General features: G+C 39.0%; 1 protein-coding gene across 2 annotated transcripts in view; it reads right to left on the bottom strand.

Annotated features, from left to right (window-relative positions):
- LOC123504019 (AN1-type zinc finger protein 2A-like) overlaps window positions 1-26,306 on the bottom strand; it is a 112,601-nt gene that overhangs the window by 10,516 nt on the left and 75,779 nt on the right. For both annotated transcript variants that reach the window (XM_045254228.1, XM_045254230.1), the window contains exon 5: window positions 3,661-3,865. In XM_045254228.1, coding sequence (XP_045110163.1) covers window positions 3,661-3,865 — 205 coding nt within the window. The remainder of the gene's footprint in view (window positions 1-3,660; window positions 3,866-26,306) is intronic.

Genomic DNA, 26,306 nt, shown 5'->3' on the forward strand with positions numbered 1-26,306 from the left:
GTGCCATTTAGAGGGAGATTAGGCATCACACAGTACATTCCAGGGAAAGCTAACAAATATGGAATGAAAGTGTACAAAGCTTGCACACCTGTGGGATATACATGGAATCTAGAGGTTCATGTAGGGATGAGTGATAAGATTGCTGACCTAAATGCAACTGAATCATGTGTGGTAAAATTATGTAATGAAATGTTAGGTATAGGATGCACTATCTACACTGATAATTATTACACCTCAGTCACCCTGGCAGAGTACTTGTTGGGCAAGAAGACTTACATTTGTGGAACTGTTAGAGCAAGTAGGGAATATTTGTGCCAAGAAGTAGTAAAAGCAAAGTTGAAGGTGGGAGAAATGAAAGCAGCAGAAAACAGATGAGGTGTGAAGTTATACAAGTGGAAAGATAAGAGAGATGTCTTGACACTATCAACAGTACCTGAGCAAGCTAATAACTTAGTTCCAAGTGGAAAGAAAAACAGAAAAGGAGAAGAGATTGTAAAACCTGAAAGTGTCATTGAGTACAATAAAGCAAAAAGAGGTGTTGATGTTGCTGATCAACTCAATTCCTACTACTCGCCATTCCACAAATCAAGGAAGTGGTACAAGAAGCTGGCTCTGGAAATGATTGCTGGGATATCAGTGACAAATGCTCAAATTCTATACAATAAATAAAAACCAGTATGCCTAAAAACCTTCACAGAATCAATAATCCTCTCTCTTACTAGAAATATTCCTGAGGAAATTACAAAACCAGGGAAGAGGACCTCTGATATATTGGGTGCAAGAAAAGAACATACCTTACAGGTAGCAGATGGACCAAAGAAAAACACAAGAAAGCGATGCAGAGGATGCTATGAGAAAATCTCACTGTTTGAGGGATACAAGGTGGCCACAAACAAGGCTAGGGGAGTATCCACCTATTGCAATGAATGTGTGGGTCAACCACACCTTTGCATTTCATGTTTCAACGAAAAACATGGCATGTAATTAGTGATCAACATTATCATGATCTAATATTTCATTATTTTCTTATATTGATTGTATTTTTGAAGTAATATGTCACCAAACATTACTTGTATTTCAGAAGCCTATTTTTTTCTTTCAACAAATAAAATTATTGTCTTATCATTTTTATCTTATTTTCCAATACCTTAGCATCTGCAGTCATAATAAGTACAAATTCAAACACAAATTGTTTACATACTCATGTTTGTAATAGTTTATATTAAGTGACATTCGCAGTTCAGATGTACCAATATGCAACAAGTGAAACATCTGCTTGTTACACGGGTGGCCCGATACGCGATTAACGTGTTAACTGAGACAAAATTGTATGGAGGACTTGAAGCATTGGATATATGGGAAAACAGGTTCAATATTTGGAAGAAGAATATTGAAACAAAAAAAGGAGGAGTAGTGATGTTACTTGTAAAGAAAGAGCTGCAGGTGGATGAAATAAAAGATGGAGAAGGGAGTGCTAAAGTGCTCCAAGCATGAGTAAGAATTCAAGGAGAAAGACGAACTTTGCCATTGTTTATGTCCCACCCAGAACAAACTCGTGGGGAAATGAAGAATATGAGAACATGCTTAGTGATACCAGAAAATGTTTACAGAGACTAAATGAATAAAGTAAAAACATAACAGTGATGGGTGACTTTGATTGCAAGGAAATAGTTTAGGAAGACCTGACAACTGAGGGTGGAGAAACATCTAGGGGACATATACTATTGAATCTAGCAGTAGACAATATCCTAACTCAATGGGTGAAGGACAGCACAAAGTATGGAGCAAATGAAGAACCACCACAAATGGACTTTACTTGATAATTTGGAATAAAAGAGTCCACTTGAATTCAGGCTGAAAGAAGGACAGGAAGTAATTAAGAATGAAGACTATAAAAATTGAGGGTACAATTACAGTAACTAACTTCACAGAATTAGGAAAATACTTTGAACAAGCAAACTGGACTGAATCTTAAATATTGGAGAAAACTGAAGACAAGTGGAATATTTTAATGGAGAAGTATTATGAAGGATTAATGAAACATGTGACAATCAAGAAAATAGACAAGCTTAGATACAAGGAGCGGTTGAACAGAAGATATGAGTTAATAAGGATGGAAAGAGAAAAAGCCAGGAATAGATGGAGAAGAAATAAAGGACATAATCATTGGTTGGGCTACTCCCGGGAAAGAAATGAGTACAGTAAGTCCTTGCAGATAGCGAGTGTTATAGACTGGCAAAACCCTCACTACCTGTGAAACCGCTATCCGAGAGGCAAACTTAAAAAATAAAAATAGTCTGAGACTCCAAATCTGACCCCCTTATTTTTCTGTGTATAACTACCTATTTAATACAAAATTAGAACTACTACTACTACTACTAATTTATATTAATACAATAGGATACATAAACTCACTTTTAAGGGCTATGAAGCGCAGTTTATTGAAAGAACAGTGCAAAACAAAGGATGAGGTGGGTTATGCCTACTGGCGCTGGATGCTGTTACGCACACTCGACTCTGGTACACCCATCACTTTCACAATTTCACAGGTTCTAGCTCCGTCTTCAATCATTTTGATTATCTTCTTTTTTTCCTCAACACACCACTGCTTCTTAGGCTTACCCCACATAGTAAATTTCCCTTGGTTTCATTGCTTTCTTGCCCTGCCTCTTGTCCGGTCCATCCCTACCATCTCGCCCACCACTAGGAGGTAATCCAAAGGTAGATGCCATGATCACTTGGCTAGAAAATGCAGCCCCAGGGAGACAAAAAACCACAATGAAGCAGGTGTTGTGGTTTGTTGTTGTTGAGTGGAGTGGGAGGGAAACAATAACGTATCAATATCACCACGCGCTGAGTCAGTATTGCCAACGTTTCACTTGCAACGCTGCAGCCCACTCGCTCGCTCGGCGCTTGACCATCAAGCATTGCTACCTGTGCAGCGGTAATCGCTATGAGAATGTCGCCACTTGGTTGCTACCCGCGAAATCGCTATGAAAAAAAAACGCTATCCGAGAGGCCTTACTGTATGTCAAGATTCGGAGAATGGAACAGAAAACTACGAAGAGGATATTGTGGCTAAATGTAAGGACCAGCCAAAATTGTTTCACAGATATGTAAATGGCAAGGTGAAAAACAAACGAGAAATAAGCAAACTAAAATATAATAATGAAACATATAAAGACCCAGAAGATATGGTGGAAGTGATGAACAACTGCTTCCAGTCAGTCTTCACCAGAGAAAGCGATTTTGTGAAATACAAGTGTCAGTAGAAGAAGTAAGGAAAATAATGGAATAACAAGATGTAAGGAAAGCCTCAGATCCTGATAGAGTGTCCAGTGAGTGTCAAACTGGACACTCTATCAGGATCTGGAAAAGCAGTCACCAGTTAGCAAGCAAAGTTCCCAACATCATTAGGAATTCCTTAACAGAGGGTAAAGTACCAACAGATAGGAAAAGAGCAGATATTGTGCCCATATTCAAAGGGGGAAATAAGGAGGATCTATCAAACTACAGACCAGTACTAGTGTTATAGCAAAAATATGTGAAAGGAAAATAAAGAAGAAATTAATGGAATATCTGGAGGAGAAAGGTATGAGGCAGCTGTGAGAGGAACCGAGTTTGAGTCATAAGAATATTTATAACTGGCAAAATACTCACCATGCTTCCTTGTAATGTTGATACTTTAGCTGCATGTTCTGAACGTACATGACCAGTAGGTTGAACAGGATTGAAGGCAGGTGATAAAACTCTTCTTGCACTTTGCTGGTTACTGCCACTGCTGCTGCTACTACTCTGGCTCCTGCTATTGTTGTTACTGCTGCTGCTGCTCTTACTAGTTTTAGATCTTGCAAGAGCAGCCATTCTGCAAATAATTTTTCATGTGTCACTTTCATTTATAACACTACATATTGTGACTAAGCAATTTAAGCAAAATAAGCATTAGTCATATGATGATATCACAGCATCTGTCCATCAATCATGTCATTAGGAAGGTGGTGGCATAGTTGATAAGGTGGTGAGCATGGGATCGGGCAAACGTCCATGAGTACGTTCGAATCCCACCAAACTCCGTCTTGAAAATACGTCTTTTTTTTTTTTTTTTTATACCATGTGGGCTTTTCACGGGAATTTATGGGCTAAAGGGGATACTTTTTAGGGTACCTCCTATCTCAAAGCCCACCCACTAGGAAACCATTGCCCTGAGTGAGGAAGCCCAACCTGCACTCAGACCGTGGACAGGATTCGAACCCGTGCGCTTGGAGAGCCCTCGGACCCCAAAGTACGCATGGTTCCACTGTACCACGGTGGCAATTGTTGAGTGGTTTAAAGTTATCTACATGTCACCATGATACTCAGGTTCTAGGTGGAGGTGTAATTGTCTAACTCCAAAAAATACACTTGGATGGTGAAATGAATCCTAACATGGGTATCACCATAAATAAAAATTGCCTGTGCTGCTAATGGGTGGAAGCTGGACAGCACTTCCCATACTCTTCAAGTAGACCTACAGACACAATAGGCCATAACATAAAAAAAAAAAAAAAAAATCCTGCTGACAATAAAACATGTACTACAAGATCCACCTGTATTGACTTACAATTATTTTCCTCAACTGACTATTTATGTTCCTCTCCTGCAAAAAATTTGACAAAATTGTATTTGCTATGGCACAAGAGTAATACACATATAGGAATAATGGATACACAGCTCATTATCTGCAATTTAGAAAATTGAATATTTTGTCTGTAGGATGTCATATGCACATAGAAGCATGTGTTTGATACTAAATATTGTGGGTAGTTGCTAGAAAGCAATGTTTTTTTTTTATTATTATTATTATTATTTTGTCTTCCTAAAAATAAACTGGAACATCAATTCAAATGTCAAAATTTTGATTCAAGTCTTGCCCAACTATAGGTCTCATTCATGTTATGAGTGTCTTTATTCCCTTGACTAAAAAACTACACTCCTGGGTACCAAGGAGGTCAAGTGGTGAAGTACTGAGGCTGTGGAGACATGCTGATGTTATGGTGATAGTGAAGCTTACCCATGAGATAAGGATTTGGGAACAGGAGGACTAGAGAACAAACAAGTTGAGCTCTGTGGATTCTCACATGTAATTTACTTTATTTATTTATTTATTCTATTTAAGAGGGAAAAACTGGCCAAGAAAACTAAAATTATTTAACAAAAAGGCTCACAGAGATGTTAGTCCCTGAACAAGATTAAAAGAGTTAGCCTAACAAATGAGATAAATGTCATGAAACCTACCATTTAAATGAGTTTATGTCATAGGAAGATGTAAATAAAGAAGCAGACAGGGAGTTCCAGAGTTTACAAGAGAAGGAATGAATGACTTAGGGTAATGGTTAACTCTTGTGTTAAAGAGGTTAACAAAACAGGAGTGAGAGAAAGAAGTTAGTTTTTTGCAGCAAGGCCATCAGAGGAGGAGAGGCATGCAGTTGGCAAAATCAGAAGAGCAGTTATCATAAAAACAGTGCTAGGAGATAGCAAAAGATGCAAGATGTGGCAGTGAAAAAGAGGATGAAGACAGTCAGTGACAGGAGAGGAGTTCATAGTACAAAAACCTCTTGATTTCACAATAGTTATTTTATATCTTTTTAAACGTGTGGTTTTCATGGGAATAACGGGCTAGAGGAGGTATATCAGGTACTTCCTATGTGAAAGCCCATCCATTAGGGAACTATTAACCGGAGCAAGGAAGCCCCATCCTACACTTGGACTGTGGCCAGGATTCAAAACCATGCACTTGGGGTTCCTATGGCCTCCAAAGCACATGAGTGGAACCTCCATACATAGACAGATAAGGTCCCCCCTGTACAGAGTTAGCAGTTGGGGGTGAGAAAAACAGGCAAAAAAGATTCATAGAATCTGTTGTTGACAAGAGAAAAGATGTGAAGATTCTAGTTTAGATTACAAGTAAATGATAGACTGAGGATATTCAGTATAGAAAATGGAGACAATTAAGTGTCATTGAAGAAGAGGGGATAGTTGTCTGGAGAGTTGTATTGGGTTGACAAATGAAGGAATTGAGTTATAAAGGCATTGAACAAAGTTTTCTCTGCCCCGATAAAAAATTTCTGTTCTGTGGCTTTTCTGTGTGATCTGTTTACTTCATGAAGGATTGGATGTCTGAAAATATAAGGAAAAGTCTAGGATGGGATCATCAACATAGGAGTGGATAGGCCATTACATATGGACACATGTAACAAAAAAAATATATAGTGGTGCCTGGCAATAAAGACTTTCCAGTTAATGGATTTCACTCAATAATGAACTGGTCAGATACTAAGCAATTTTTTTTTTTTAACTGTAATAATATTTTTTCTTTTCATGAATATATAGTTCTTGCAAGACTGTGTGGATGAACACACACACTCCGCGCTCCGTGGAGAATGGACGTGCCTCCTTGCTCAGTGTGTCGTCTAACTAACACTCCACGCGCTAAACAATGTGCTTGGAATGAGAACCGTCACTAGTACAAAAGGGCAACCAGAGTGAGTGAACGAGTGTACAGAGTGAACGTAGCCTGGTGGAGTGTGCATAATAGCGATCGGAGGTGTTGGAGCCTCCATGCTCCAGACGACGGCGCGGGAAACAAACAAGGGCCAGCCATAAACAGCCGCCAACACATCCCACCACACACACAAAGCTACCAGGCCTGGCAGCCAGTGCACACCACCACACACCCACACGCTCCCAGGAAGAATGAAATGAAATGGATAGACCTGCAAGAAATAAGTTACCAAATTCAAAATATGCAAAACCAAAAGTGGTCATACAAAACATGAGTCCATCTTCAACAGGAGCAACAATGCAAGGAAGGTTGGTTATGCTAGAGAAGAAATTTGAGGAGTTGGTGAAGGAATTAAAAGTTCAGAGGAGTGAGGAGGAGCAGGATAGAGAATTCCGCAAGGCTTTGAAGGGAAAAGTTAAGAGACTGGAGGAAAATGAAAAACAATTGTTGGATGAGAATGCACACTTGAGAGTGGAGATTGAAAAATACAAGAGACAGTTGGAGGAGAAAATGGAGAAAGTTGTAAAGGAGAAAGATGACTTTAAGGAAATGATCAGTGAGCAAAGTGAAAGGTTTGAAAGGGAGTGGGAAATGAAGAAAACACAATGGACTCAGTCGAGGGAAGCTGAGATGGTTGGTTTACAAGAAATAATTAAAGATCAGTTGAATGAAGACAAAAAAGAAAGGTCTAAGGAACTGGTTAATGTTATGAAGAATAAGGAAACATTGATAAGAGAAATAGCAGAAAAGAAGAAGAGTGTATTAATATTTGGGATGAAAGAACAAAATATAACATATAAGCCTAAGAGAATTAAAGAAGAATTAAAAACGGTAAGAGATCTGTTCAAAAATCTAAATGATGATGAAAAAAAGACCTACAAGAAGAAGTGGAAGAGATCCATAGACTGGGTCCATATAAGGAGGGAGTAAGGAGACCGATTAAAGTAGTACTGAAGTCACAACAATCTGGAGGACATTTTATATAGAACATCAAAATTAAGAGAGGTAGAAGGTTGTAAAGAGGTGTTTGTAAGAAAAATAGAAATGAGGAAGAGAGGAGAAGATATAAGGAATTGTTGGAAGAGGCGAGAAGGAAAAATGATGTGCGGTCTGAAGAGGAAAAGAAAAGTTTTTGGAGAGTTATAGGAGAGAGAGTCAGAAAGTGGTATGTGGAAAGAAGGAATGCGGAGGAACCCCTAGAGGGAGCAGTGGGTAGACCGTAATGTATACTAATATAGATGGAATACTGTCAAGTAGATTGGAATTGCAAGACTATATGATGGTGGAGATGCCTGATATAGTGTGTTTGACTGAGACAAAATTACATGAAAAAACAAAGGTAAATTTGGATAATAAACATAATATATGGAGAAAGGATAGAGAGAGTAAAGGTGGAGGAGGAGTTATGATTATGACAAAGGAGATAAATGTGGATAAGGTTTGGTATGGGAAGAACAACGCAGAAGTGATAAGCATAAGGTTAAAAAGTGATGGAAAAGAATTAATAATCATGGTGACCTATGTCCCTCCTAAAACAAATTCTTGGACATTAAGGGAATACGACAATATGATCAAGGATACTTTGCAGAGTTTGGAAAGTGTATTAACTGAAAAAGAAAGGTGATACTAATAGGAGATTTTAATTGTAAAGAGGTGGATTGGGAAAATCTAGTAAGTGGTGTTGGAGAGGAAGCATGGGAGAGAGATTCTTAATCTAATGATGGAAAATATGATGGAACAGAGGGTGAAAGAAAATACTAGATATAGAGGAGATGATGAACCGGCTAGACTGGATTTGGTGTTAACAAGAGAAGTGTACCTATGTGAGATATACAATATAAATGTCCATTGGGAAGAGTGATCATGTGGTTATGGAAATGCAGATGGCAATAACACAGCGAAGGAGAGATGAGACATACAGGAGTGGTAGATTGAATTATAGAAAGATGGACACAGAAAATTTGAAAAATTATTTCAGAACATTAGATTGGGAGATGTTACAAATCAGAGAAGTGCAAAAAAATATGAGATTTTTATGAAATATTATAAAGAAGGAGTTATGAAATTTGTACCAAAGTATAAACCGAGAGAGGAAGGAAGAAAGGATTGGTTTAATGCAACTTGTGTTAAGGCTAAAGAAAAGAGATGTGGCTTGGAAAAGATGGAAAAGAGCAGGAATATACTAAATAAGGAGAATTATAGAGTGGCAAGAAATGAGTATGTGAGGGTAAGGAGGAGGAAGAAAGAAAATTTGAAAAAGATATTGTAGACAAGAGTAAGGAACATCCAAAATTGTTTTACAGGTTCATAAATGGTAAACTTAAAAGAGAGAGTCCATTGAAAGATTAAAAGGAGAGCAAGGGATAGTAGATGACCCTAAGAATATCGTGGAATTGCTAAATAATAGGTTTCAACAAGTATTTACTAAAGAAACAATGTTTGTAAAGCCTCAGAATGTAGAAGGAAATGTGCACATGGATGACATTAAGATACCTAAAAAGGAGTTATATAAAATGTTGGAGGAACTTAAAGATGATAAAGCGATGGGACCAGATGAAGTTTCAGGCAAATTATTGAAGGAATGTAGAGAAGAATTGATAGATCCATTATATGATATTATAAGGTGCTCATTAGAAACAGGGAAGTACCAGTAGAGTGGAAAAGAGCTGAAGTGGTGCCCATTTATAAGGGAGGCAGTAAGGAAGAGCCTCTTAACTATAGACCTGTGTCTTTAACAAGTGTGGTCGGTAAGATTTGTGAGAGGGTGATAAAGAAATATTGGATACGGTTCCTGGAGGATCATAAGTTATTATCGGATCATCAATTTGGCTTTAGGAAAGGGAGGTCATGTGTAACAAATCTACTGAGCTTTTATTCAAGAGTGGTTGACAAAATACAAGAGAGAGAGGATGGATGGACTGTGTATATTTGGATTTAAAAAAGCTTTTGACAAGGTACCTCACATGAGACTGCTATGGAAATTAGAGATTTATGGAGGACTGAAGGAAAAGTGTTAAAGTGGATGGAAAACTACTTGAGATGGAGGGAGATGAGAACGGTAATAAGGGATGCAAAGTCGGACTGGTTGGTGGTGGAGAGTGGAGTCCCACAAGGTTCAGTGCTGGCACCAATACTTTTCCTTGTCTATATTAATGATATGCCAGAGGAGTAAACAGTTATATTAATTTGTTTGCGGATGATGCGAAGTTGTGTAGGTGTGTGAAGAGTGAAGAAGATTGTGAAATTTTACAGGCAGATCTGGATAGGATTTGGGAGTGGAGCAAGAGGTGGGAGATGGAATTTAATCTGAGCAAAAGTCATGTAATGGAGATGGGGAAGAGTGGAAGACGGCCAAGAGGGTCATATAAGATGGGTGAAGGAGTAGTGTTGAAAAAGGTGGAAAAGGAAAAGGATTTGGGAGTGATAATACAAGACCATGGGCAGTTTGAGGCTCATATTGACAAGATGTTTGGAGAAACATATAATTTGATTAGAAATATTGGATTAGCCTTTCATTATATGGATAAAGATATGATGAAGAAATTAATTAGTACGGTAATTAGACCAAGATTGGAATATGCTGGGTGGTTTGGTCCCCTTATAAAAAGAAGCATATAAGGAAGTTGGAGAGATTGCAGAGAATGGCAACAAAAATGGTTCCGGAATTGGCAGAAATGACCTATGAGGAGAGATTAAAAGAAATGAATTTGCTTACCTTGGAACAAAGAAGAGAAAGAGGAGATTTAATACAGGTTTATAAACTGTTGAATGGTTTGGATGAAGTGGATAATGAACAAATGATGTTGAGAGAGGAAAATTTAAATAGAACTACGAGATCGCATAATAAAAAGATAGCCAAGGGAATATGCTTGAAGGATGTGAAGAAATATAGTTTCCTACAGAGATGTGTGGAGGTGTGGAATAGTTTGAGTGAGGAGGTGGTGTCAGCGAGGAGTGTGCATAATTTTAAAGGAAAGTTGAATGTGTGTAGATATGGAGACGGGGCCACACGAGTATGATACCCAGGCCATGTAAAATTACAACTAGGTGAATACAACTAGATGAATACATATGACATAAAAAACAAGCCAAAAAAGGCCCGTGTTTATTCCTGCATGCTAGTTACCACTGTAACTCATTTTGTTCGTCTACAATTTACAAAACTTGTAATAACCCTTAACTGTGGTAAAAAAAATATTGTCCGGTTTTTTTCTCTTTGTATGACGACATATTAATAGTATACATATAGTGAGTTTTTCAAAACTGACCTTCATTCTAGTAGAAATATATAATCAACGAATTTGTCCAATTGGGCATGAGGAAGGAAATTTCACGGCCATAGTGGCGTGCCGTTTTGATAATAATAATGGATAAGGATAAAATACAAGTGCCCAAAGCATTAGTGAAAATTACAGTGCTAACTAATTTATATTTACAGAGAAGCCTAATTAAAAATTACACTAAGCTAAACTGAAAATTAGTTATATATATATATAATATACATAATACATATACAACACACACACAAACACACACACACACACACACACACACAAGAGGGTATGATATGACACCAATTCATCTACAAAAGGATGTAGATGAATTGGTGGAGAAGTCATGGAGGCTAGCCCAGCAGGAAACAACAAGGAAGATTTGGTTGAGAAGAGATCTCGGTGAAAAGGAAAGAGAAATGTTAAATGAGTTGAGAAAGGAGGCTTTGAAAAAATGAAGAGAGGACAGAAGAGGAGAAGAAAGAGTTTTCTGGAGAATCTTGGATATGAGACTGAGGAAGTGGTTCATAACCCAGAAAAGTACAGTAAGAAAGGACTAAAGAAACTTACGATGAGCGGAATGTAATGTATTCCAACATAAATGGAGTGATATCGGGATTTTAGAACTCAACGATTACTTGAGGGACAAGAACCCAGATATTGTGGGTCTTACTGAAACAAAACTGAGAGAGGAGAAGACCTGATGATGGTTGGAGAAGGAAATATAATGTTTGGAAAAGAAATAGAGTAGGTAAGATGGGAGGAGGAGTGATGTTGCTGGTTAAAAAGATATAAAGGTGGATCAAGTGAAAGAAGGTATGGGAAAGGCAGAAGTGCTAAAGATCAGAGCAGAAACTAATGAAGGAAAAAGAGGCACTACATAGTGGTGTACGTACCACCTAAGACAAATGCATGGTCAGTACAGGAATATGAAGAAATGATAAGTGATACAGGAACATGTCTGGAAGAAATGTTGGGTGGCTGTGAACGAACTATAATGATGGGAGATTTTAATTGTAAAGAGGTGTGTTGGGAGGACTGGTCAATGGAAGGATCAGAGACAACATGGGGAAATACACTATTGACACTGGCAATGGAAAATGTGTTAACTCAGTGGGTCAAAGAAGATACTAGGTTTGGAGGAGAGGAGCATCGTCAAGACTGGACTTGGTCTTTAGTACAGAGCCAATGGTCATTGAGGAGATGAGGGTGGAGTGCCCTTTAGCAAAGAGTGATCATGCAGTTTTGGAGTTCAAGGTGATAGATGAAGAGAAATCTAGAAGAAATGAAGAATATAAAGTGGGAAGATGGAATTATGCCAAGACAGATTTTGGAAACCTAAAGAAATTCTTTCAAGAGACAAATTGGATGAAATTCAAGAGTGCTAAGGAGCAAATGAAAAGTGGAAGGAATTTATAAAAATATACAAAGAAGGTGAGAAAAATTTGTACCAATAAGACAACATAGAGAAGTTGGAAAGCAGGACTGGTTTAACGATAGATGTGAAAAGGCTAGAACAAGAAAAGAGGATGCATGGAAGAGGTGGAGAAGGAAAAGACGGATTAAGCAGTGGGAAAGTTACAAAAGAGCAAGAAATGAATATGTGTTGATTAGAAGAGAAGAAAGAAGAAACAAGAAAAGGATATAATTGATAAATGTAAAGACCAACCAAGGCTTTTTTACAGACATGTGAACAACAACATAAAAAATAGAGAAAGTATTGAAAGTTTAGAAGTAAATGGAGTATGCAGTGAAGATCCCAGGGAAATGGCAGAGGCTATGAATGGATGCTTTCGGAAGGTATTCACAAAGGAGACTGCTTTTGACAAACCACTGGTAATGGAACAGAAAGGGATTATGAAGGAGTTTCAAGTAAATGTGGAGATCAAGAATATGATGGGGAGTTTAGAAGTGAGAAAAGCTGTGGGACCTGATGGGGTATCAGGATGGATTTTAAGAGAATGCAGGAGCAACTGGCAGAAAAAGTTTGTGAAGTAATTGATGCCTCATTAAGGGAAGGTGTAGTGCCCCAAGACTGGAAAAGAGCTAACATTGTCCCAATCTATAAATCAGGTAACAAGAGAGACCCATTGAACTATAGACCAGTGTCACTTACAAGTGTGGTAGCTAAGATGTGTGAGAGGGTGGTGAAGAATAGATGGACAGACTTCTTGGAGAAAATGACATACTTTGTGAGTGTCAATTTGGTTTTAGAAAAGGGCGTTCATGCACGACAAACCTGATATGTTACTATTCGAGGGTGATAGATGTAATACAGGAAAGAGATGGTTGGGCTGATGGAATATATCTGGATTTAAAAAAGGCCTTTGATAAGGTACCACACCGGAGACTGATCTGGAAACTTGAAATGGTAGGAGGAGTGCATGGCAGTTTACTAAAATGGATGGAAGACTTTTGGTAGGAAGAGAAATGAGAACAATAATTAAGGACAGACCATCAGAATGGGGCTTGGTGGAGAGTGGAGTTCCACAGGGATCAGTGTTGGCACCAGTAATGTTTCAGGTCTACATAAATGACATGGTGGATGGGGTGTCCAGTTATGTGAGCCTATTTGCAGACGATGCAAAATTGTTAAGAAAAGTGAGATGTGACAAAGATTGCGAACTACTCCAGGAAGACTTGGACAGAATATGGAAATGGAGCTGTACATGGCAAATGGAGTTCAACACGACAAAATGCAAGAAAATAGAGTTTGGCAAGAGTGAAAGAAGAATCAGGAGTATGTACAAGATAGGAAATGAAGACATAAAACCAGTCATGAAGAAAAAGACCTTGGGGTGACAATTACCAATGACCTATCGCCAGAGAGACATATAAACAAAATAATTGGAGAAGTATTGAACTTATTGAGGAACATAAGAGTGGCGTTCGTATATTTAGATGAAGAAATGATGAAGAAAATAATTACTGCAATGATAAGACCGAGGCTTGAATATGCAACAATACAGTGGGCTCCGAACTTAAAGAAACACATAAGGAAACTAGAGAAAGTACAGAGGGCTGCAACAAAATGGTGCCTGACTTAAGAGATTTGACTTATGAAGACAGACTGAAAAGAATGCAACTTCCGACCCTGGAAAACAGAAGAGAAAGGGAGACCTGATAGCAATATACAGAGTGATGATTGGCATGGAAAAATGGATAGGGAAGATCTGTGTATGTGGAATGAAAGAAGGTCGAGAGGGCATGGGAAAAACTAAAATGGCCACTTATAGGAGAGATGTGAAAAATATAGCTTCCCTCATAGAAGGGTGGAAGCATGGAATAGTTTAGACGTGGAAGTGGTCAACGCAAGGAATATTCATGATTTTAAGAAAAAGCTGGACATTAATAGATATGGAGACGGGACAACACGAGCATAGCTCTTTTCCCGTATGTTACAATTAGGTAAATACAATTAGGTAAATACACACACACACACACACAACTAGAAGAGTCTCATACAATAACTGGAAGACAATTTGGCTTTAGAAGTGGTGGAAGATCTTGTATCAAGAACTTATTGAGCTTCTAGAATAGAGCAATAGATATAATTCAGGAGAGAAGAGATGGGCAGACTGTGTCTCCCTGAATCTATAAAAAAAAAAAAAAAAAAAAGCTTTTCATAAAGCATCAAATCAAAGATTGCTATGGAAAATTAAAAATATAGGTGGTTTACAGGGAAAAGTACTGGACTGGATAACAGTCTTTTTAAAGAACAGAGAAATGAGAACAGTGATAAAAGGTGTAGAATCAAAATGGTGCAGAGTTATAAGTGAAGTTCCACAGGGAATGGTTCTGGTCCCTGTAATGTTCATAGTGTATATCAATGATATGGTTGATGAGGTAGACAGTTATATAAGCTTATTTGCAGATGACACAAAGTTACTGACACGAGTGGAAAATTACTTGGATTGTAAAATGGTACAGAAAAACTTGAATAAGATACTCAAGTGGAGCAAGAAATAGGAAATTAAATTTAATGCAAAAAAAGTGCAAAATGATGAACAAGGAAAAAAGCAATAGAAGACAGAAGAGATCTTACACTATGGGAGAGTAGAAATTCAGAAAATAAAAGAGGAAAAAGACCTGGGTATTACAGTAAATGACAATTTATCATAAGAAAAACATGAATTACTAAGAAAAATTAAATAGGCATACCTGTATAGATGAAGAGATGATGAAGAAATTAATAGAATACATGATTTGATCTGAACTAGAATATACTGCACTTATATCATCACCATATAAGAAAGATAAAAGGAGGATAGAAAGGATTTAAAAAGCTGCAACCAAAATGGTTCTAAGTATGAGGACAGATTGAAAATATAAAAACTTCCAACATTGCAACAAAGGACTACAAAAATTTGAGATTAAATTATGCAAGAGCAAATTTTGAAAAGTTAAGACAATTTTTTGGTGGCATAGAATGGAGGAACATAATGAACGGCAAGATGGTACAGGGGAAATATGAATTATTCCTACAGAAATATAACGAGGGAGTGAGGAAATGCATACTCTAGAGTGCAAAACAGTATGCGAGCCTGGTATAATGGCAGATGTATAGAAGCTAAGAGAAAAGAGGATAAAGCTTGGAAGAAAATCAGACAGCAGAAAAATGAACACACAGACAGCAGTATAAGGATACTAGAAATTAATATATTAGAAGAAAAAAACTTTGAGAAACGTGCAGAAAAGTGAAGATGGACCCAAGCTTTACTACAAGTATATCAAAGGTAAGATGAAGCATAAGGAAACAATTTACAAAGCTGGAAACAAAGAAGACCCACTTAATTATAGACCAATATCCCTACCAAGTATAATAAAAAAAATTTATGAAAAGACCATCAAGAAAAGATGGGTGAAACACTTGGAAAACAACAAGGCTACAATGGAGAGACAATTAGGCTTCAGAGAGGGGAGGTCATTTGTAACCAACTTGATAAGCTTCTACTCAAGGGTAATTGAGATAATTCAAGAGAGAGATGGATGGGTAGATTGCATTTATCTAGACCTCAAGAAAGCATTTGATAAGGTACCTTACAACAGACTAATATGGAAACTTGAAAATATAGGAGGACTAGGAATATCTACATTAAAATGGATGACTGACTTCTTGACAGGTAGAGAATTGAGGATACTTGTCAGAGGCAGTAAATCTGAGTGGAGAGTTGTAAAAAGTGGAGTCCTGCAGGGATCGGTGTTGGCCCCAGTAATGTTCTCAATCTATGTAAATGACATGGCAGAGGGGATAATAAGTTACTGTTGAACCTTGATAACTCATACCCAGATAACTTGGATTTCGCAATAAGTCGGACTAATGTCTGAGTTGAACTGCCTGTCCAGTTTTTTTCAATATATTTTTTTTTTCACTTTCCTGTACAATGGAGACTCAATACTCAAACTTAATTTGTTCTAAATGGCTGTTTGAGTACCAAAAAGTTCAACTACCAATACCTATAAATCAGGTAATTCGTTCTAACCTTAGCAAAACCTTAAGTTTACAAAAATTTCAATGTATCTTTTTATAATTTGATTCATACTTAATGCAAGTGAAGGCTGATGATGGATAACATGGAAGAGGAGGGGAGAAGGGTGCGGAGGAGGAAGGAGATTATTCGTCGGAAGACGAGTCACCCTCCATATAAAATGCCTGATAACTCGGTATGATTCCTATGAACCCTCTATTGGAGGGTTGTGGCTCACTAACAATTACACTCTCACTAGATCCCTTATTTTCTCCACTAATAAGCCTCATTGGTGCCATTGTAAGTTTCTAGATGAGAAACTACAGACAGAATGCAGAAGAATGTTGTTGTTCTCTTGACTGCAGTGTGGGGTGGGAGTGACTAGGGATGTGCATCACTATGCAGTACACCACAATACCAGTATTTTAGTTTCAGTAATACCAGTATTACCGGTATCAGAACAGGTAAACCACGTGTGTGGCTGTTCGAGTACAGTAATACTCCATTTAACGAACAGGATAGGGGGTGTCAAAGCTGTTCGTAGAGCGAAAATTCGTTAAGCGGACGTAATTTTCCCATAGGAAATAATGGAAATGGGGGGAATGTGTTCTGGGCTGGTCCCCAACATGCCACATGGGTTAAAAAAAAAAAAGAATTATATATACGTTTGACAGCATATTGGGCCACCGGTGAAACACTACTTTTATGATGTCATAAGAGTCATTGGAAGTTAGAGGAGCTACATACAAATTCTCACATTCTCACATTTATGTTCACAAAACAACCTTTCTATTAGCTTTTTACAAACATTACTAATGAAATACTGCGGTATTTCATTTGTAATTCACTATCATTCAGTGCCACGGAGTCAAGGTTATCCTCGTGGCATGAGTGTACATGAATACTAAGATATGATATCCATTATAGCAGGCAATAGAGGAGTGGAAATAAGTATCATGGGGAAAGACAACATGAAGGCTAAAAGGGTCACAAGAAGAAGAAGCGGCCAAGTCGCATGAGTCTCCGCTCTGTTGCTCATCTCATCTCTGTTTTATTTTTTGGTATTCCATGTAAGATTTCACTTTATGCATTACAAAACAAACCTTTCTTGAGAAAAGGAGAAAAGGTTTGTAAAAAGCTAATAGAAATGTTGTTTTGTGAACATAAATACATATATAAGACAGTAACGCCACCTCCAGAGGTGGTGTTCCCAGCAACCTCAGAGCAACCTGAAAGCAACCTTGTCACCGTCCCTCCAAGCGTTCATGGATGCCATTTTGCTGCAAGAGGTTGCTCTGACGTTGTTAAAGTATCTTGGATCCAGCTCCAGAAGCCAGCCAATTACAACGAAACTACCGCGTTTGGTCCCTCACCCAGCAAATTCAAACCCAGAAAATTCGCTAAAACAGATGTGGTTGTACGTTATGCGGATTTTTGGTCTAACATTATATAGTATGTTAAACCGGAAATGTATGTATGTACGTGACTTTATACTGTTGATGATCTTAAATTTATGAAGGGAGGGAGAGTGAAACGGGAAAGACACTAACCAGCAACCTGTGGAATGTAAACAAAGTGCGCATCATTGTACCACATACAAAATTTATGTACCACATTCCCACAAGGCTTTCCATTTTATCCATTGTAGTCACGAGTTCAGGTGGTTCATTTAGCTTGCAAGGAAGGTACAGTCTCACCAGCCTTCTTAATAGAGTCTGCTGACTTAAAAATAGTAGAGAAAGTAGATGGATTCAAGATGGTGGCGAGCAATGCTATAGTTTTGTCGCCTCTCTCGTGTCTGTGAATAATATCCAGCTTCACTTCGAGAGTAAGAGACTTCCTGGTCTTCTTAGGAATGCTAGACCATATTGCAGGACGTTTTGGTGGTAAGTTGAGCGAGGGAAGATTAGCTGCTGCTGATGCTGTTATGTTCTGAACAGGGGAGTGAGTGGTGTGCATGTTGTCCACGAGAGGCTTGATCTTGATCTTCATTCTACAGGTGTCCCAGGATTTCTCCTGAGGCAGGCCTTAGTATCGGTAGCTCCTGATGTATTGAAAAGCCTGTCGGCTTGCGTGATACAGTAGGGCTTTCAAACTTGGAAAAAACTACCTGGATAAAACTTCGTTAGAGCAAGTTTTGTGTTCATTAAACGAGCAGATGGTAGTAAAATTAAACCTTCATTGAAGCGAAATTTCGTTGTGTGAACCTTCGTTAAACGGGGGTTGCCTGTATATATATATATATATATATATATATATATATATATATATATATATATATATATATATATATATATTTTGGTTCTGGCCTAGCATAACATAACACAACATAACATAACATAAATAATAGGATAACAAAGGGCCACCAGGGCCCATCTAGGTTATCCTGTATCAGTCGCACAGCGACCTCATCATCAGTACTTAAAGATACACTTACAAGTACACAATATATTATATACTAATTCTAAATATTTGGCCCATTAACAGGGCTAAGTCCTGCAGCGAAATCCTCTACAATTTGTGGTCCCCATACATGGGGATCATGTCTTGTTTAACTATAGTAAATTTCTTATAAAAACTATCATGCAGTGCTATACATAATTATAAATCTAATAAATTTAAGTGCTTATCTAATCTGTTTTTAAACATTGTCAAACTAGTGCTATTTACAACTGTCTCTGGCAATGCATTCCAGAAGTCTACCACCCTATGACTAAAGAAATATTTTCTTATATCTAACCTGCAGCCTTGCTTTCTAATCTTCCTGCCATGATTTCTAGTCCTACTTCCCTCCTCTAAGGTAAAGAAAGATCTCACATCTATGTAGTTTGTATCTGAGAACATTTTAAATAACTCTATCATATCCCTTCTTATACATCTCCTCTCAAATGAAAACATGTTTAATTCCTTTAATCTATCTCTATACTCCAGGAGCTTTAATGCTGGTATCATCCTAGTTGCTCTTCTCTGAACTGCTTCTAACATGTTGATATCCTGCCTATAGTGGGGTGACCAGGCCTGTATGCAATACTCTAAATGGGGCCTACCATAGGAATTATACTTTTATAACTAACATTTCTATTTATAAAACCCAGGATCCTATTTGCCCTATTTCTTGCTTCTAAACATTGCTTTGAAAATTTCATAGTCCTGTCTATCACTACTCCTAAATCCTTTCCTTCCTCTACTGCCTCTAGCCAACATCCCTCCATCTCATAGTTAAAGTTTGTGTTGTCTTTACCTAAATGCATAACCTGACACTTTTTAGAATTAAACTCCATCTGCCACTTGTCTGCCCATGCTATCAGCCTGTCCAGGTCTCGTTGTATTCTGTAATTGTCCTTTTCACCCTGTACTGCACATGCTATCTTAGTATCATCTGCAAACTTTGATACTTTGCTACTAATTCCTATATCTAAATCATTAATGTACACCAAGAAGAAGAGGTCCTAGCACTGATCCTTGGGGTACCCACTAACCACTTCCTTCCACTCAGACATTGCCCCATTTAATACTACTCTCTGTTTCCTATCAGAAAGCCATTCACTAATCCAATCAACTAACCTACCCCCTATCCCATGTAGTCTCAATTTGTACACTAGCCTCCTATGCGGTACCTTATCAAATGCCTTGCTAAAATCTAGATATATAACATCTATGCTATTTCCATCATCTACCTCCTTGGTAATATATTCTAAGATATTGAGCAAATTTGTAAGACAGGACCTCCCTAATCTAAAGCCATGTTGGGTATCTCTAATGTTGTAAACTTAATGAAGCATTCGAGGCTTCAAATGTTTTACTGTTTTATTCTAATTACTTTCGTTGTTTCAAGCTAGCTGACAATTGTAAAACCTGTGAACTTTGGCTCAGTTCAGCTACAGCCATGTAGGCGGATACACCTTTTGTCGCTCAGCTCTAATACACCTCACCTGTCGCTGCCTGGTTTTTGTTTCGCCCTGCTGAAGCTATTACATTGGTGACGAGGATTACCAAGCAACATGGCAACCATTGGCAAACTCAAGAGTTTAATCAAGATACTGAAGTATGGACTCAGTATGTAGAGCGATTGGAACATTTCTTCGTACCAACGACATAGAAGAAGAGAAGAAAAAAAAATCCATGCTGTTGGCCGTGTGCGGGGCAAAAACCTACGAGCTGATTCGGTCCCTGTGCCTCCCAGATAAGGCAGCCGACAAGTCCTACAAGGAATTGAAAACACTCTTGGAGAATCACATGTGCCCGAAGCCATCTGTCATCATGAAACGCTTCAAATTCAACTCTCGTTTCAAACTACAGAGTGAGTCTGTGTCAACCTTTATCGCTGATCTTCGGAAATTAGCAGAGTATTGTGAATATGGAGACCAGCTGACTGACATGCTTCGAGACAGACTGGTTTGTGGAATCGACGATAGAAAAATACAAGCAAGATTATTGGCTGACGGGAACTTGGACTTTAAGAAGGCAGAAGCAACGGCACTGGCTATGGAGGCAGCAGCGAGGGACACTCAAGACCTACAGCTGGGGGGGAGCAGCGAGGAAACCACATGAATAGGATTACTGAGCGACGCGATGAGGAAAGGAGCGAGGACACTCAGGGAAGGCGGTTTGCACCTCAGCGGCAGTGTTTCAGGTGTGGGGATCAACATATGGATCCAGACTGTCGTTTTTCGCGCTCTACCTGCTATGTATGCAAGAAGGTGGGGCACTTGGCAAGGGTGTGTCGGAGCAAGAGTAACAAGAACAATAAGATGCATAAGATGGTGCCAGTAATGACAGTGAAGACTGTTGTGTGGAGGAATATGCTATGTATACAGTGAGTAAGTCTCGCGATCCACCTGTTGTTGTTCACCCAAGGTTAAACAAAGTTATGGTGCCCATGGAAATAGATACCGGTGCTGCAGTGTCAGTCTTGAATAAGGAAACGTACGAGGAAAGTTGGAAAGGAAAATCAAAACCTGTGTTGAAAGTTTCTGAAGTGGTGTTGCGCACGTACAGTGGTAGTATGTTGAAAGTACTGGGAAGTGGAGGTGGAGGTGGAGTATGGTAACCAGCTAGAGACTCTGCCGTTGGTGGTAGTTGATGGAGACGGCCCTAATTTGTTGGGACGTAACTGGCTACGGAAAATAAAGTTGGACTGGGGTGCGGTTTATAATTGTAGCACGGACTGTGATAATGTCATTCGAAAATTTGATAAAGTTTTCAAGGATGAACTGGGTCTCATCAAGAGCACTAATGCAGTTTTCTACGTGGATAAGGACGCCTCACCCAGATTCTTCAAGGCTCGTCCACTTCCCTACGCCTTGAAAGAGAAAGTGGAGTTCGAGCTGGAACGACTTTTGAAGCAAGGTGTGATTGAACCTGTGCAGTTTTCGAGTGGGCGGCGCCTATCGTCCCCATAGTGAAGGTGGATAATTCCATACGCATTTGTGGTGATTATAAGTTGACCGTAAACAGAGTTTGCAAAGTGGACAGTTACCCAATTCCAAAAATAGAGGACTTGTTAGCTAATTTGGCGGGAGGAAAGACTTTTTCAAAGTTGGACCTTTCACACGCTTATTCACAACTACCACTTGATGAGGAGTCAAAGAAATTTGTGACAATTAACACCCACAAGGGTCTGTTTCGTTATAACAGACTACCATATGGTGTATCTTCTGCTCCTGGAATTTTCCAAAGAGTCATGGAAAATTTACTTCAAGGTATTCCCCATGTAGTTGTATATTTAGATGATATCTTGGTAACCGGAAAAACGGATAAGGAGCACCTTAGTAACCTGACGGAAGTTTTGAGGCGTATGGACAAGGCAGGCGTAAGACTGAAATTGAAGAAGTGTATTTTCCAGGCACCAGAGGTTAATTATTTAGGACACAAAATAAATGCAGAGGGACTACACCCAACGGATGAAAAAGTTAAAGCTATTGTCAATGCTCCTACACCTAGCAACACCACGGAGCTTAAGTCATATCTAGGACTTGTGAATTATTATGGCAGATTTATCCCTAACCTATGTACTGTGTTTGCACCATTATACAGATTGTTGCAAAAAGAAGTCAAGTGGCAGTGGGGGCACAACGAGCAGCGAGCGCTGTCCCTGTCTAAGCAGCTGTTAGGGAGCTCCCGAGTACTGGTGCACTACGACAGCAGCAAGTCGCTCTTGCTCACCTGTGACGCCTCTTCACACGGCCTGGGAGCAGTACTTTCACATCGTCTGGAGTCGGGAGAAGAGAGACCGATTGCATTTGCTTCAAGGACATTGGGATCGGCTGAACGCAAGTATGCAAATTGAGAAAGAGGACTAGCTGTTATTTTTGGAGTAAAAAAGTTTCATAATTACTTGTATGGCCGTCATTTTGAGATTATTTCTGACCATCATCCACTCAAGAGTTTATTCAATGAGAGTCGCCCCCGTTCCTGTGATGGCTTCAAGTCGTATTCAGCGTTGGGCCTTGACTTTATCTGCATATGATTACACTATCACCCACAAACCAGGAAAGTATATAACCAATGCGGATGCTTTGAGTCGTCTTCCTCTTCCTGAAGCTCCTAAGGATACGCCGGTGCCAGGGGACGTTGTGTGTGTGCTGGAGAGGCAGGACAGGACGACAGTAACAGCGAAGGACATCAGGCGGTGGACGGAGCGAGACCCTATACTGTCTATAGTCAGGAGGAACGTTCAGTACGGGTGGCCTGAAAACGTCACCGTGGAAGCACAAAAACCCTTCTTTAGAAGGAAGTGGGAGTTAAGTGTGCAGGATGGAGTAATATTATGGGGATCAAGGGTGGTGGTACCAGAGGTAGCAAGGAAGAGAGTGCTAGCAGAACTTCATGAGACACACCCAGGGACGTCACGCATGAAAAGCATTGCACGTAGCTATGTTTGGTGGCCAAATATGGATTATGATATAGAGACTGTAGTTCAGCAGTGTGCACAGTGTCAGCAGTTGAGGAATCTACCTCCCGACGCCCCTTTGCAGCCTTGGGAATGGCCAGAGAAGCCGTGGTCCAGATTACATCTAGATTATGCAGGGCCATTTATGGGCAAGATGTTTCTGGTGGTAATTGATGCACATTCTAAGTGGATTGATGTTCACGCCACAAATTCGGCTACTTCATCTGCTACGATTGAAAAATTGCAAGTTACTTTTGCGTCACAAGGTTTACCCGAGATTGTAGTGACGGATAATGGCACGAACTTCTGCAGTGAGGAATTTGAAACATTTCTAAAACAAAATGGCATCGTTCATATCAAAACCTCCCGTTATCACCCAGCTTCCAACGGATTAGCAGAAAAGGCAGTGCAGACTTTGAAAAGGGCCATGACAAAAGAGACAGCGGGTTCCTTAGAGTCGCGATTAATGAAATTTTTATTACGTTATCGGGTCACACCACACACTACCACAGGGGTTTCGCCGGAACTTTTAGTGGGAAGGAAATTAAGAACTTGTCTGGACCTATTAATGCCAGGGATAAGCCAGAGAGTATTAAGGAAACAGGAAATGCAGAAAAATTATAATGATAGGAAGGCACACCCGAGAGAACTGGGAGTAGGGGATAAGGTGTATGTTATCAATTTTAGTCCAGGTGCAAAGTGGTTACCTGGAGTAATTATTCAACAATCTGGTCCAGTTTCATTTAAGGTGAAATTGCTGGATGGACGAACGGTGCGACGTCATCTGGACTACGTAAGAAGAAGAGATAAACTGGATGAAGAGGAGGGCAACGCGGATGATTTATCTCCACCAGTTGTGGACATCGTGAATTCAGCATCGGGAGCCAGTGAACAAGGTTGAACCATTTAGTTCCGTGCCACCCCTAACTGTTTCGGGACGCTCGAATGACTGGCCACCATATAGTACAGGAGAAGTCAAGGAACCTGTTTTGGCACACCGAACAATGTGCCAACTCAGGTTTGGGAACAACAGCCTGGGCATGGATCAAGCCCGACAGCCAGCTCTGGAGCAACCCTCGGGGGAGGTGACATGTCGTCGGTCAGAGAGACTTCACAAGGAACCAGATCGTCTGCAGATCACTTGGGATTAATCTGTCTCATATTCTTGTTTTATTGGGTGTTCGTTTGCATTCAGTGTTACGTTTTTAGTTTGTATGTTTATTGTTTTATGTTGAAATAGAGTTTAATTCCATGTGTAAGGATAAAATTGCTAGTTATCTTAATATGAATAGTAGATGTTTCATGTTTTATTCAGTTTGATTTTAAAGGGGAAGGAGTGTTGTAAACTTAATGAAGCATTCGAGGCTTCAAATGTTTTACTGTTTTATTTGAATTACTTTCGTTGTTTCAAGCTAGCTGACAATTGTAAAACCTGTGAACTTTGGCTCAGTTCAGCTACAGCCATGTAGGCGGATACACCTTTTGTCGCTCAGCTCTAATACACCTCACCTGTCGCTGCCTGGTTTTTGTTTCGCCCTGCTGAAGCTATTACATCTAATTAATCTATTCTCATTTAAATGCTCCCAAATACTACCCTTAATGATTTTCTCAAGTATCTTACATACTATACTAGTTAAACTGATCGGTCTATAATTATTCGCATCATCCTTCCTACCTTTTTTAAATATTGGAGTAACATTAGCTAACTTCCAGTCCTGAGGTATCTCAGCAAACCTAAGTGATCTTTCAAAGATTAACTTAAGTGCTTCAGAAATACTGTCTACACCCTCCCTAAGTAATCTGGCATGTAGCTCATCAGGACCACTAGCTTTCCTATCGTCTAGTTCAAGAATAAATTTCCTAATAATTCCCGGTTTTATATCAATATTTTCTAAAGCTCTTAAACTACTCGTCACACTGTTTGTAACAGGATTTCCTATTCTTTCCCTAGTAAATACTGAAGAAAATTGTTCATTCAATAATTCTACTATGTCTTCATTTTGATCCACTACTACACCATCTTTTCTGAGTGGTCCAATCCTATCCTTATTTCTTTTATCACTGACCTTGTAATAACTATATAATTTTTGGGATCTTTACTCCCAGCTCTAGCTAGTTTTATCTCTGCCTGCCTTTTACTTTTTTTATAACCTTACTCAAATCATCTCTGACCTGTCTGTACCTAATCAAATCTACATCTTCCCACTTTTCTGCAACTCTCTGTATGCCCTCTTCTTCTCTCTGATCTGGCTACCTATCTCATGAGTCCACCATAATGGCTTCCTGTTTCTCTGCCTTATATCTTTGTAAGGGATACACTGCATCACTATACCCTTTACTACAACCTTAAAAATATCCCACATCTCCTGTGCAGTTTTATTTCCAAAACTATCTTCCCAGTTTACCTCTCCTAATAACTGACGTAACCTACCATAATTGCCTTTCTGATAGTTTGGGACTCTAGTCTTATTCACTATATTATCCCTACTGGAATTAATGATAAATCTAATTATATGATGGTCACTGTTTGCAAAAGTCTCTCCTACCTCAACTTCCTTTAAACAATGCTCAATATTTGTTAGTACTATGTCTAAAACCTTCCTCCCCCTAGTAGGTTTATCTACCATCTGCACTAAATAGTTATCCTGAAAACTTTCCATAAACTTATTTTCACTAGCATCTCCTACCATCCTCTCCCAGTTTACTGACTTAAGATTAAAATCCCCCAAGATAAAATTGTGTGACTAGTACACCCCCTATTTATCTCATTTACCATAAGGTTGTCTACATCTGCTGACTGGTTAGGTGGTCTATAAAAAGCTCCTACTCTAATAACCTTACTTTTGTTTACTCTAACATCCAGCCATAAGGACTCTACTCTGTTATCTACCTTAATACCATTAACCTGACTGGAAATGAAGGATTTTTTTTACATAAATAACTACTCCTCCACCTATCCTACCAATTCTCTGGTGTAAATACATAATGTATCCATCTACTTCATATTCTTTCCTATTTTCCTAAACTTTTCCTCATTTACCCATGCCTCTGTGACACATACAACATCTAAGTCCTCCTCAACTATATAACTAGATAACTCGTCCTTCTTGTTCCTAAGACTCCTGGCATTTACA

This window comes from Portunus trituberculatus, chromosome 15 (assembly GCF_017591435.1).
Source record: "Portunus trituberculatus isolate SZX2019 chromosome 15, ASM1759143v1, whole genome shotgun sequence".
Taxonomy (NCBI): domain Eukaryota; kingdom Metazoa; phylum Arthropoda; class Malacostraca; order Decapoda; family Portunidae; genus Portunus; species Portunus trituberculatus.